We start from the raw sequence: 13,406 nt of genomic DNA, 5'->3' as shown, positions 1-13,406 counted from the left end.
TGCACTTCCGATCGCCTGTTTGTCATCAAAATAAAACATCAATTTACTGGAGGATTTAAGGTCATAGCTCGTTCAGCGTTGTAATTATATCATTAATAGACACAAATAACCAATCGAACATAATTTAAAATTGAATACTACGGCCTGGTGGTAGCTCAAGGTTTTTATTTTTGGTTTTTATTGTGAAGTACCTACGAAGGAGTCTTGTTACTTCCGGTTTAGGCTGCCGCAGATGTGCAGGTGAAGTAACGCACGTTTACAAGTGACTTCTAGCGTATCCTTAAGCAAGTCTGATTTTGTTTGTTTGTTTGTTTAATTTTTAGTTCAAATAGCACAGAAACAACGACTGAACATGTTATTTCAATGAATCAGAAACGTGTTTCAAAAATGTTTTATTTCCTATAAATGTAGTTTGACTTCGAAAATATTGAGACCGCAGTGATAAAGCAAATTATTTCAAAAATACATCATCATACATTCTTGTTGGTGCAAATGTTTTGCTATTTAAACTGAACATAGTTTAGGATATGTTAATTTGGAAAAGTGACGCAACAAATCACAACAGTTTTATTAGCAAAGCACGACATCTAGTGGTCGAAATAAAAATCACAAGATAAAATCACCGCAAGGGACTTTATTAATCCAGGAGGGAAATATGCCGAATATGCTGTATTTCCATGCAGAAATTGCAGTTTACTCGCACTCATACTTTTTATTCAATACAGCTTGAAAAGTTCATAATCATTCTCAACACAAAAGCTGATACATTTTGAAACATAGAGGACTTATATATGCATACTATAGTAGTAGATTAACAGTGAAATCAAATATGTATAACTATGTATTTATAAAAAATATACTATAGCAACACTTTGTAAGATCCAGTAAGCCCTGTGAAATAATTAATCTCAAACAGATACAGGACAATGACTTGCAAAGGAAAGTACACCCTTTCAGTTATAATGTTTTGCATATCAGGTCATAATAAAAGTCATCTGATCCGTACCAGATCTTAAAATTAGGCAAATGCAGCCTCTGATGAACAAAAACACATATTACAACATATTACAGTGTGTCATTATTTATTCAGCTAAAACTAAGCTAAAAATGCAGAAGCATTGTGTAGAAAAATTTTGTTACTGCTTCCATAGGAATTAATAGGCAACTAACAGCCAAGTGCTGCAAGTGTGGGAACCTCTGTAAAAGCAAAGGTTATGTCAGTTTACTGGTCTGGATGTGTGTTAACGTGATGCCACAATGTTCCCAAGAGTGGATATGCCAGCAATTTCAGAGTGGGTCAAATTGCTCTACAACAATGTGAGAGACTGATAAAGTCATACAGAAACCTATTAGGTGAACAGTAATAGCTATTGGATGAAGGGAGCTTTTTTTCTCTACAAATTGCTTTTGTATTTTGACTTAGTTTTTGTTAAATAATTAATGGAACACTGTGACATGTCATGTTTTGTTCATCTGAGGTTGTATTTACCCAACGTTAACACCTGTAAGGCTAAATGACTTTTAATGTTCTATTATGTAAAACTTTAGAATTGAATGTCTTTTTAAATATACTTGTATCTAAGGTAACTGGAACTGGAAATGTAATATTACGAAATAAAATAAAAATATCCGCTAATAATCACATCACAATTAGCTCTACTGATTAGGATTTTACACAAGCAGGGACATTTTTGTGTAGGTTGTAAATACAATAAAGCCTCGTTATTTTAGACTGAGGTTTGTCCCAGTCAGAAACATTTTGCTAAAATATATAGATGGAAAATATGGAGACAGAACTTCAACTGTCAGAGTGAGGACTTGGAGGGTTTCATAAAGTTGAAAAGAGTCAAAACCAGCTTATACATCATAATTGAAACTCCCAGCAACAAGACTCGTGCGTTCATAAAACCCTGTACTGTAATTTAAAATGTTCTGACTTTGGCAACTCTTAATTACAATATTAAAAACCCCAAAAACAAACAAACTGTTGACTGTGACAGACAAGTTAGTTTTATTTTTTTTAATTTACGACTTTTATTTGTTGCTCTAAAATGCATTTAAAATATCAAACAATCAAAAACATATTAATTTAACACTATTTTAAATTAACAATATGTTCCAGTTACCTAACACAAACAAAAGCATGCAGCAAAAACAAATCATAAATCACGTACCGAGTAAGATAGTTATTCATTTAAGCGGTTTAATAAGGCATCAACACAATTAAGTATTAAGGTCAAATATTAAAACATTCTATTTAAAATATACTTTTTAACAAAAATTAATGAACAGGTTAAATTATTGATTTTATTTATCTGTAAGTCACTGAAGTCAGCTACAGGAGAGCACTAACAGATGTTTTACATTACCAGTAATGACTAAGTCTGCAGTAGGTTACAATATTTTGAAAAACATTCAATCAAAAATATTAAAACATTCAAACACCAGATCCACCTTTATTTTAAGCCACATGAACATTTCATGACAGCAGTGTTAAAATCAGAGTTCACGACGCCTTAGCACCAAGTTATGTCAGCGACACTGGGATTAAGAATATGCCTGCTGTTTGTAGTCTGTGAAGCATATTGTGCCATCAAAGTAATCTAATCTAATATTTGTAATGGAACTAAAAATGGGAATTGTTTCTTCCAGTGAAGCAGTGATTTAGAAACTGGGACATTATCTGTTTGCTTAACGTAGCAGGGAGGAAAACAAAACTCGAGCATCATTTGAATTATTTTAATGACCCTCACTAGTTTCACAGTCCTGTGCAATATAACCACTCACAGCTTTCCTTCTCTTACCATATCAATTTTGAGTGATTAGCATCAAAAGTTGCAAAACTCTCGGTTAATAAATCAAATCTATACGCTGATAACGAGCCCTATAAGTACTGTTCTCTAACCCTGTCCTCAAAATACCTTTATCAGCCCTGTGTGAATTTACGTGAATCTCATGATTTCGATATCTCAAAATAAATTACTGCAGGAGCATTAACATGCAGACATCTTGCCAGATGTTTTGTCTGAGGCTGAGAATTTCATCATCTATATTTTTCCACCGTAGCTTTGATGTGGTGATCACTTTCTGACAAGAGCGTCGTAATAGGAAATAACAGTGTGGGCTTTGTTGAACTCAGTAGCAGAGCTCTCTAAGGAGCACTGCACAATGTGGCTCATGTTTTAATACACGTCGAAGTTACGAAGCAGGAAGTTGGAAATCAAGTCGTGTCCATTTTCGCGGTTACTTCCTCCACCTCTTGAAGCCCATCACCATACTGCAGCCATAGCATAGTGTCACCACAAAGGCAAATATCTGGGACAGAGAAGAAAGGGGGTTAACCAACATTATGGCCATTATGGAACTGCCAGGCCAAATATTATAGCCTGGCAGTTCCAGCTGATAGCTGGGCACAACAGATACTCTTTTCTCTTTATAAAACATGACACATGCTTTCATGTTACCAAGAGCTGTATGCAAAAATTTAAATGCAAACCACAGGCTGTATGTAAAAGGTGGACATAGTCTCCATGACAGCACTCACTGGTTAGTGAAGAAGTGTTGAGAAGCCTCAAACTGGGCATTTTCTCTGTTGTTGTACTGAGGTTTTGAACCCAGACATGGTGAGCAAGGAAACACGGCATGATGATAGGCTAGTGTCTTTATCCTGCTTTTCAAGCCTAATGGGACCACAAGGTCATAAGGTGGCAGATCAAAGGGGCTGAGGACCACTTCCTACAGACTTCTATACAGACAGGCATCTTTGTGAAACCAGAGGAATTCCCCCCTGCTGGCCATTAGAAAGCGACTGACTTAAGAATGTTCATCTTTTATATACAGTCTATGTCCAAAACCAAAGCAGCAGGGGGTAATTATAATGAATGGACCTTCTGTAAAACCACATGTACTGTTGCTGGCAGTCGTGCAACTATATTATAACTAGTGCTGTCAAAATTACCACATTAACACAAATTAATCCGCCATCACGGTCAACACGATTAAAATTTTTATCACAATTAACGCATCTGGAGTGCAGGATGACTCAAAATCCCTTAAGTGTTTCTGTCAACGCATTTGTCGGGCAGTTTGTCCAAGTAGAGTTACCTTCGCACATGCGCAAATGGGCAGTTGATCTGGTAGTGACGGGCAGCTGAAGATGATAAACGCACACTGGCCCTCTCGATGGGAAAGTTGAGTATTAAAAAATAACAAGACGGAACAGTCGACCGACACAAAGTATTATGCACATTGTGCAGGAAGGAATTTTCTTTTCACCGAAGCACTTCCAGCTTAAAATATCACATTGACGCGAAGCAGGGGCGGATCTAGAAGGGTGGCATGGGGTGGCAAGTGCCACCCTAAAATGATCCCTTGCCACCCCAAGTGCCACCCCAGTTTTGCATATGACAGTGTTGTTTATTAAAATAAGATAGCATTAACAGTTTGAGCGTAGTTACAGTCAACAGTGAATATAAATGCTAAAAACTGAATATATTGCATAGTGTTCCCCCCCCTCCACCATTAACAAATGGTTCAGCCCATAGCAGGACCGGCTTTTTTCTTGTTTTCAGTAGAAAGCGATGGTTATGATTGTGCCAGAGCACATTTTGAACAACACCATGGGAATTTCGCTTTTTACACAGGTGGTTGGATGTTACACTGTGGAAATGGAAGGAAGGTTCAAAGGTTTTTACATTTTAATTACAGGCCAGTAAATCCAGAGTTATGATAATATATATAAGCCATGCTTTTTTCTAAATACTGTCGTCACGTTTGTGTGTGTGTGTGTGTGTGTGTGTGTGTGTGTGTTTTAAGCGTTTTCTAAGGACAGCACGAAAACAGTAAAGAAATAAATAAAGCCACCTCTTTCCTATCAGTGGAAAAATGTACCATGTCGACCAATTAAAAAAAAAAAGTCAACACGTGGGATTTGGTTGTTTAGGAAGAGGGGAGAGTTTTGGGAGTGACGATTACGGCAGTGAGACAGAGCGAGTGAGAGAGTTTTTAGATGTGGGAGATTTGTGACGTTTAGTGTGTTGTGTTGTCTTGTGTAGTTGTTCTGTTGTGTAGTCGTTTTGTTTTGTGTGTCAGTGAGGGCACTAATGAATGTCACTAACGCACATTTGCAACGTAAACACTGTCACTAAGTAGAAAACCAGTGGAGTGATACACCTCCTGTTGTCAGGCCTGCAGGTTTATCCCTGTGCTGTTCTGTCTTTTGGTTGACAAACTTTTTTTTTTTTTTTTACTGGCACACGTCATTTGTGGGGCATCTTATTGCCACACCTAATTGTTCTCTCATTTTAGTTTTAGTAATATTTTTAAATGGTTGTACAAAATGAAAAAAAAACCAAAAACGGCAGATGTATTGGCCGCATTTTTAGATAAATTGTTGTTTATGTTTACAAAATGTACATTTTATATTTGCATTTCAAGTTATAAAAATTTACTCAACATGTCTGTTTTTTTTTTTTTTACAGTAAAAAAATACTACTAGGATTTTAAGTTCTTTGTGTGATTTCAGATCAGTAACACTAATGCAGTATGTCAGTGAAAAAAAACCCAACTAAATTCAGTTGAGCTGAAAAGAATGATACCAAACAAGGCAAGGGGGAAAAAATAAAATGAAACAATTTGAGGGTGAAATACAAACGTAAACTCAAAAGGAGTCAAAAACGGCCAGTTGTATTTCAGACCTCAGTGGGTTAATCCAACAAATCATGAAAAATTAGGATAAAATTTTTGTTCATGACAGTGCAGATTTCTGACATTTTGTGTAATTTAAGCTGTAACAATGTGATTGTTTTCTAACAAAAAACAGTGTGAAACTTAAGTTAGACTTGTGTTTGCAAATGAACCGCCCCATGTTGTGTAGCTTTCTGGATTTTATACTTATTGGGCTACATATTATTTATTATACAGGCTATACAGTACATAAGATCAAAACTCGCATGTTTTATGTAACTAAAGTGTGTAATTATGTGGGCTACAGACAATAATTAAGTTATAGACTATATTTATATGAAAAACGTGTATACTTACTGCATTTGAATTATTTTAACCATATGTAACCACCTGCATATGCGTTTGAAAAAAAAAAAAGGCTTTGATTTTGCCACCCCATTTGATTTCTTTGCCCCCATGAGAAAATTTATCTAGATCCGCCCCTGACGTGAAGCATATGTTAGTCGGGGATGCTGCTAGCACTTTGGCTAATGCGTCACCCAGCTGCGACAAACCACTCACGGAGCATCGGGGACTCAGTAAGTCTACCTCGGACATATTGACTGACACAATTGCCAAGTGGATTGCAACAAACCTCAGACCTATTAAAATCGTTGAGAACACACGCTTTACATAGCTTTGGTTCCTCGTTTCAAGGACTTGAAGTGCCTCCCCAAAAGTGAACATTCAAAGATTCTTTGTGTTTATTCTGCATTTACTTCATTATGTTGCATAAATGTCAGTTACAAGCTTAAATATAAAGTTAAGTAATTGCAATTAGGCTATTGATCAGGTAATTGCGATTAATTACAGAAAATTGTGCGATTAATTAGTTAATTTTTTTTAATCTATTGACAGCACTAATTATAACATTACATTTTTTTTAAATCTTTCAACAACACTTGCAATATCAGAGACTGAATGTGACAACATATACAGGACTTACCGTGGCTACCACATTAATACTGTACTGCCTGCCATCCAGGAATGTCAAAATATTGCCGCGAGGTTTCAATATGCATGCGGTTTGGTTTGGTAGAATCTTGATGACAGCTGCTGTACTTGCTGCTGTTGTTGCTGCCTCCAACACAAAGGCGGCAAAGTAGAAGAGGAGAGCTATGAAATGGTAAAAAAGATCCTGAGAAAAAGAAGAGGAAACACATTATGCACTTTTAGCTTTCAGGGATAAACAACTACAGGCAAGAGTTTTCTTTTTTTCTTCTTTTTTTTTGATAAAATTGTTGAACAGCTTAGATTTCATTACTCGGTCCTTATGCCAGTACATGGGAATAAATAAAAGCCCAACTTGCACAACAGTGTTCTAGTCACTGTGGCCTCTTGCACTTTGGAATATATATCAAATGATATTAACAAAGAGATGCATACAAGACGGCGCAAGAAGTGATTTAAACTAGTGCAGTGTAAAGAAGGTTAATGAGAGTTTGTGCTGCCGACTCGGTGAGCCTCGTGGGTCTACAGGCAGGTCTTTGTTGTGTTTTAGTGTGAGCTCATCATCCATGTCACTCATTGTTCAGATGAAAACAAACAACACCACAAGCCGCTTTTGGGGCGGGGCTCAGAGCCTCAGGCCAGTGTGGCTCTGTTTGAGAGCCCAGACTGGACACAGACATGGGTCCTTTATAATGACAACACAAGAACAAGGCACAACTTCTGGCATTTTTCTTTATATTTATTTATACAAATGCAGGCCATATTTAAACATCATAACATAGTTATTGCACTAATTAAACTTTTTTTGGCTTCCTTTGCTGTGATCTATATGTTTTACTTCAATTTGAATGCTCAATGCTTTGATCCAGTCCTGGGTAGCATCTTCAGTCACATGTCTTGAAACTTTGCTCATTTCACTTTAAAGCGATTGAGTGATGGTAAAATGAAGAAGTTATCTTATCTCAGTGGATCTCAGTGGGCCATATAAAGTGATGCATAACCCAACAAGGGAATCCATAAATCCTGCGAGAGTCAGGGTAAATAAACGATACATTTGAGAACATTGCATTTGCCTTTTGTCACTGATTCAAAGCCCTATAATGTCTTGTGTCATTTTCCAAGTTCTCTAGTGTGTTAAAAATGTAAAAGATTTGAACAGTTCACAGATGTGACCGAATATCTACAACAAAAACAAACGAATGAACATTACACAGTTTACCTGCAGTCACACTGACAAAGCCTATTAATTTAGATGCAATACAGGAGACTGTACTCAACAGCTAGCTCAACCAGCTAAACAGAAAACCGACAACAGCTGTGATACTGTATATTAGTCTATTGTAATACAAAAATGTGCAATGGTCTAAACAGGTTTACTGACTCAACTTTAAGAGGGGAGTCTTTGTTTGATATGTAGAAACTTCAATGCACCAGTTTGCTAAAATACCGTCTATGCAGTAAAACTGACTGGATTGCATTTTTCCCACTTAAACAGATCTCCAGTGCGCATGCCTCAAACACACATTAACCAGTGGTTAAATTTAACCCACTGGCTTGCCTTTCTTTTTAAACTAAATTATTCCATTTACAGGTTCTTTCAGATCACTGTCTGCTATCTCATAGCAGTTTATGATATGTGACTTTGCTGCTTTTCCAGATCCAGTCAGAGCCTCTCTGATTTACTTATTGCACACCAAACCTTGGTAAATATTTAAATATGTCATTTGAGTTCATTATAGAGGGGGCTCAAAATGAATGTGCAAGTTGGCATGTTTAAATGAGGATGCTAGGAATTGGGTGATGCGGAGGCAGGTGATCTTTTGTGGCGACCCCAAAAGGGACCAACCGAAAGAAAAAGAGGAAGATAAAGAAAAGGTATGTCTGTATGTATAGATGGGAAGATGACAGACAGGAAGCTTGACAACCTAATCTATCAACAGTTTACCAAGAAGTTCCAGTCAGTATTGATGCGGTCAGCCAAACCAGTGATGAGGAGAGCGAGGTAGGCGGAGGAGAAAATGAAGGTGGTTACAGACACAAACATCACCCAGCCCTGCAGCAGGGGCACCGGCACATTGGACGAAGCCACCAGGATCCATACTAGACCACCAAATAACTGGGGACACACACAAAAACCTGCATTAGTGACGGACGCAGTTATTCCTATGTTTTTTCACTGCATTAGCAAGGCTGCTTTGAATGAGCCTGCTTCTATCTACTATCTCATCTACTTGCATCACAGTGTGCAAATTCCTTAGACCATTTTCTTTTAGAGGTAACATGAGGGCAGCGAGTCAGCAAAACATTATTTTATACTACTGCATCAGCCTGTGCATTCTGTGCATACAGTCAGTTTTGTTTCTTGACAAAAGCAATCTGTTTTATTGTTTTAAAGGTACAGCAAGTTTTAAAGCAGACTATTAGGATGCAAATGTTGTTGCTGCTTGGAGCATTTGGATACCGATCAGCAACAGAATGTAAGTCAAACTGCCATAGCTACAATGACTCATTCTGGAGAAAGACTAGCGTTGATAATGACAAGTTTTATTCAGCGGAAACACCTTTAGCATTAGCAAAGTTTGATATCAGTCACAAGAAAACATTTGGCAGACTGAAGGAGCGTTTAATAAGGCTGTATCTGCGACAGACAATTAGTAAAATAACCACCAAGATTAGAGGACGCATGTAAAGGTGGAGTTGAGGTCACCTTGCCGAGTTATAGGATGCATTTCACTGCTGGCACTGCAGATGCAAACAAGAAGTTATCTGCTCACTTATTAAAGTCCTAAAGTCATAAATAGTTCGTAAGGAGATGACGCTCGTAGACCAGCAGGGTTACAGAGCTGCTGGTAAGGAAACACCGTGACGAAGAGTCACAGTGCGTAGAGCTGACAACGACACTGAGAAAGAAAAAAGGGAGAGAAATGGGAGGAAAAAAATTCTACAAGTAAATGTCTAACTGGACTTTAACTGCAAGAATCATCAATTATTAATAAAGACAAAGTGACTATACACACACATACATTGAGGTCACTGATAAATGTACGAATAAAACCAACAGGTGCACCTTTTGTTCGCTCTCTCCTTTTTAAATACAAAAACAACACTTACTATTTCTAAACAGAGGAGGGCTCCGGAATAAGTCCTCAACACGCCCGGTCCCAAAGGTAAAGTAATAGTTGCCGTTGGAAACGAGGTGGCAGCGGGGTTGACAGCGGGGTTGGCGGCTGGTTCCGACATCTCTCCTGTTTCTGTCTGCCCCCTTTCTCTTTCCCCCCCCTCTCTCTCTCTCTCGCCCTCTCGTCTCCCACTAAAAAGAGCCTGTTAAACAAAGGACCGTGACAGCGAGAGAAATTCCTCAGGCGTCATATATCCCCAGAACAGGTCGGACAGGTGCTGGGGCCACTCCCTGGAAGACCGCGCTGCGTTCAAGGACATCACGGAAGCTTGTGAGCCCAGAGCCAATCTTTCACTGGAACGCCTGAACTCCAAAACTATTTGATTTATTTTGAAAACAAGATTTGGGTTATACATGCAGTGGTTCAAGCTGAACAAAATAAATAAATAAATAAAAATAATAATGAAAAAATTTACAAGAAATGCTACTTTTACTACTATCACAACTACTACTACTAATAATAAAAATAATAACAGTGAATTAATCTCACAGTCCGGGCAACAAATCACTTATTTTAAAGGGAAGTGTAAAGTTCTAACCGATATGTATACGCTATGAATAGCTATATTAAGAACAGAAGATAGAACACAAATAATCGTGTGATCCAGCTTTGAATTATTACTTTGTGAGGCACGGGATACACAGTAGCTGTTGCCCAGAACAAGTAAATGTATTTATTCATATACAAAAGACTGACAAGTGGGTTTGACTCAATAATAAAAGAGCTACTGTTATGTCCGATTTCTAGTTGCATTTAAGTTAGTACTGACTTTCAGAAAGGTCATAAAATGCTCAAGGGTGTGTAGCCTGATGATGATACAACCATAGATAGGTCACTCCTTTATTTCTTTAGTTTGTTCATCTGGCTTTTAAGCTCTCCACACCCTCATTGTCAATTTCACATATCTCTGCTGTTATTAACGAAGGTAAAGGTTAACGCTCTTATTGCGATTTAGATAAATCTAACGCAAAGTGAAGGCAGCAATTTAACACAACGCTGAATCGCTCTGTTGGAGCGCTTTACCCCCTCTGTGTGAACGGCCACAGGCAGGCAGACACCACAGCTATTAGAGTATTAGGGAGAGGCAAAAATCTGATAGCTGGAGTCATGACTAGACACTCACTGATCCGTGTTACAAAAGAAATATGGGCTAAGAAGCAGTAGTGCAGGTACTGGTTAACCTTCATAGTGCAGGAGGAAAGAAGCTTTAAAAGTAAATATTAGTTTAAGCAATGACGTAAGAACCGAAGACATAAAAGCACTGATTTCTAAACCGACACACACTTGCTTGTAGTAAGTGTGTCTGAAAAGATGAGTGTTGAGGAGTAATTTGTTGAAATTGGTGGATCACAAGGTTGTTATAATCAACTGTGGATGAAAAGAGAAGGTTCTTTTGAAAAGCCACTGTTAATGATTAGCCAGGGTTTGTGTTATGTGAGCCAGCGCTGATATGACCTCTAAAAAGGCACTATTCACTTCAGCTTGACTCACAGAAGCAGTATGGCCCGAATAAAATTTAGTAATCGAATATGAAAAGTAGGGAAGGCATTTAAAAACGAATCATCTGTAAAGGTTTACTTAGTTATGTAATGTGTAATTAATGAGACATAAAAATAAATCTACCATTTGCCGGTGCTATTGTTTGCTTTAGAAGTAGTGGAAGAAGATATAAAGGGTGTTCTTTAAATCACAAATGACAAAAAAAAAGCAGGGACAGTTAATTTAAATATTGTTTTTTGTTGTTGTTGTTTTTTTTTTTTACTACATAAATCCCCTTTACACAGTTAAAATAGATGCACCACACAATATTATAAAAATGCCATGACATCATACAGTCACATATTAAGTAATTATTAATTTTTTTTTATGGCATTGGTTTACAGTTTATAAGCGGTTGCTTAAGTTCAATATTAGGGTGACATCATCAGGAATGATTTCTGAAATGATGACGATGATAGACGTGTACAGATTATTGTCACGGATCTGGGTCATTTTGACCCAGCATTTTCACTTTCTTGTATTTTGGTATTTTTCTGTATTATTGTTTATGTTCTGATTCTTTAGTTATCCTGTTTTGAATATTATAAATCTATCTTTCAGTTTTTTCTGGTTAAGGGCTTATTTCTTAGGTTTGCTTTTGTGCCCTCGTATTTAGTGTAGGTTTAGTTCAGTGTCAAGTCTGCGTCTTTGTGAATTTTTTCTTGATTCCTGTTTTATGTTGAAGGTCCATGTCTTATGTCAGTGTAGGGGAGACTGGGGAAAATTGTGACATTTTTGACATTTCTGTCTGTAGCTTGGAGCTCTTTTAAGGTAGTGGATTCAAAATGTAATGCAAAGTATTTACATGTCTCTGCTATTAAATAGTACAGCTATTTTCTCTGAAAATAAATATTTATGTAGCTATGTGTGTGTGACAGAATGCAGAAATCGAGCTTTTGAACATATTCCAACAAGACAAATTATGGAATTTTCAACAACTGAATATTTCATTAATTTTGGTTGGCCTTCTTTGAGTTTGGCCTCATTGACTCAGTGGGCATTGTAACCTATAACTCCTGCACCAACTTTTGAACATAACAATGAAGCTGAAAAAATGTAGTTGTGCACCAGATTCATCAATTGAACTATGCGTGTTTGTGTCAAGTTTCTAATCTTCTAATCAGAATCACAGTGGTGACAGACGTATGGCACTCCTGGAGTGCAGTCCTCATGAGCCCACAGTGTACAGGTCAGGCACTTAACCCAAGCTTCTTTTGGGTTATTTAAGTTTTCCATGCACACAATACAGAAATTCTCATCAGCGTCTGAGGAATTTCTGTTGTCCTGTTCAGTGTTTTTCATTTTCAGATTTTTCTTTTGCGATGTTAAAAGCTTGGATTGTTTTAAGTTTGTCAGAGTGGATTTGCCTTGTTTCTGGCACAGCCCCTTCTTTGGGAAACGTATTTTCCTCCTTCTGTGGCCTGCTTCAAGGGCCACCTTGACTGGTGTATCAGTGAGTCTTGCTATTTGTTTCCTTTTTCTTCCCGCTAAAAGGGTTTTTCTTGGTCCAGCTTTTGCATATCTTCAGTTAGAAGACTGGAGATGTGAGGATCTGGAGGAACGGTCACGTCATCAGCTGTAGGACTGGTGAGATGAGCCGCAAGAGGAGTGGATTGTTGGTCAGCTGGAGAAATGTCTGTATGGAGAGTTGGAGAAGGACGATCTGTGACCTGTGATGGAGCAAAGTCACTTTGCTCAAGTATGTTTGGATTGTATAGCCAAATTCCATAGCACTGGAATTCAGCTTGTATAGTCTTTGGTGTAGCTGCTGCTGGAAGTGCAGTTCTGACAAGACCTGGTATTTCATATACTGTCATGGTCTTTCCTGGATTCATTCTCATCCAGCAATTACTTGCACTGTTCATCATCTTTTTCAGTGGGCCATAAACACTCCTGTCAAGTGGTTGGAGTTTGTGACTGCAGTGAGGGGGAAATGTGAGCATCGCAATTCCATTGCGATGTCCATGAGAAGAATTACTTTTTTTAAATGGCTGACCTGGGTGTGGTTTGCAA

The 13,406-nt window shown here is 37.7% G+C and overlaps 1 protein-coding gene across 1 annotated transcript; it reads right to left on the bottom strand.

Annotated features, from left to right (window-relative positions):
- Nucleotides 1–614: 614 nt before the first annotated feature.
- mal2 (mal, T cell differentiation protein 2) lies at nucleotides 615–10,099 on the bottom strand. The gene is made up of 4 exons (XM_084944340.1): nucleotides 9,787–10,099; nucleotides 8,621–8,791; nucleotides 6,671–6,862; nucleotides 615–3,315 (listed from the first exon to the last, which is right to left on the bottom strand). The coding sequence occupies exons 1-4, from the start codon at nucleotides 9,913–9,915 to the stop codon at nucleotides 3,244–3,246; spliced, it is 564 nt and encodes a 187-aa protein (XP_084800466.1). The 5' UTR covers nucleotides 9,916–10,099; the 3' UTR covers nucleotides 615–3,243.
- Between the last annotated feature and the right edge of the window lie 3,307 nt (nucleotides 10,100–13,406).

Source organism: Perissodus microlepis, chromosome 11 (genome assembly GCF_051167445.1).
Source record: "Perissodus microlepis isolate ML-2025 ecotype Zambia chromosome 11, ASM5116744v1, whole genome shotgun sequence".
Taxonomy (NCBI): Eukaryota; Metazoa; Chordata; class Actinopteri; order Cichliformes; family Cichlidae; genus Perissodus; species Perissodus microlepis.
The sequence above is the reverse complement of the archived record's forward strand: the minus strand, read 5'-3'. Positions and strand labels throughout refer to the sequence as shown.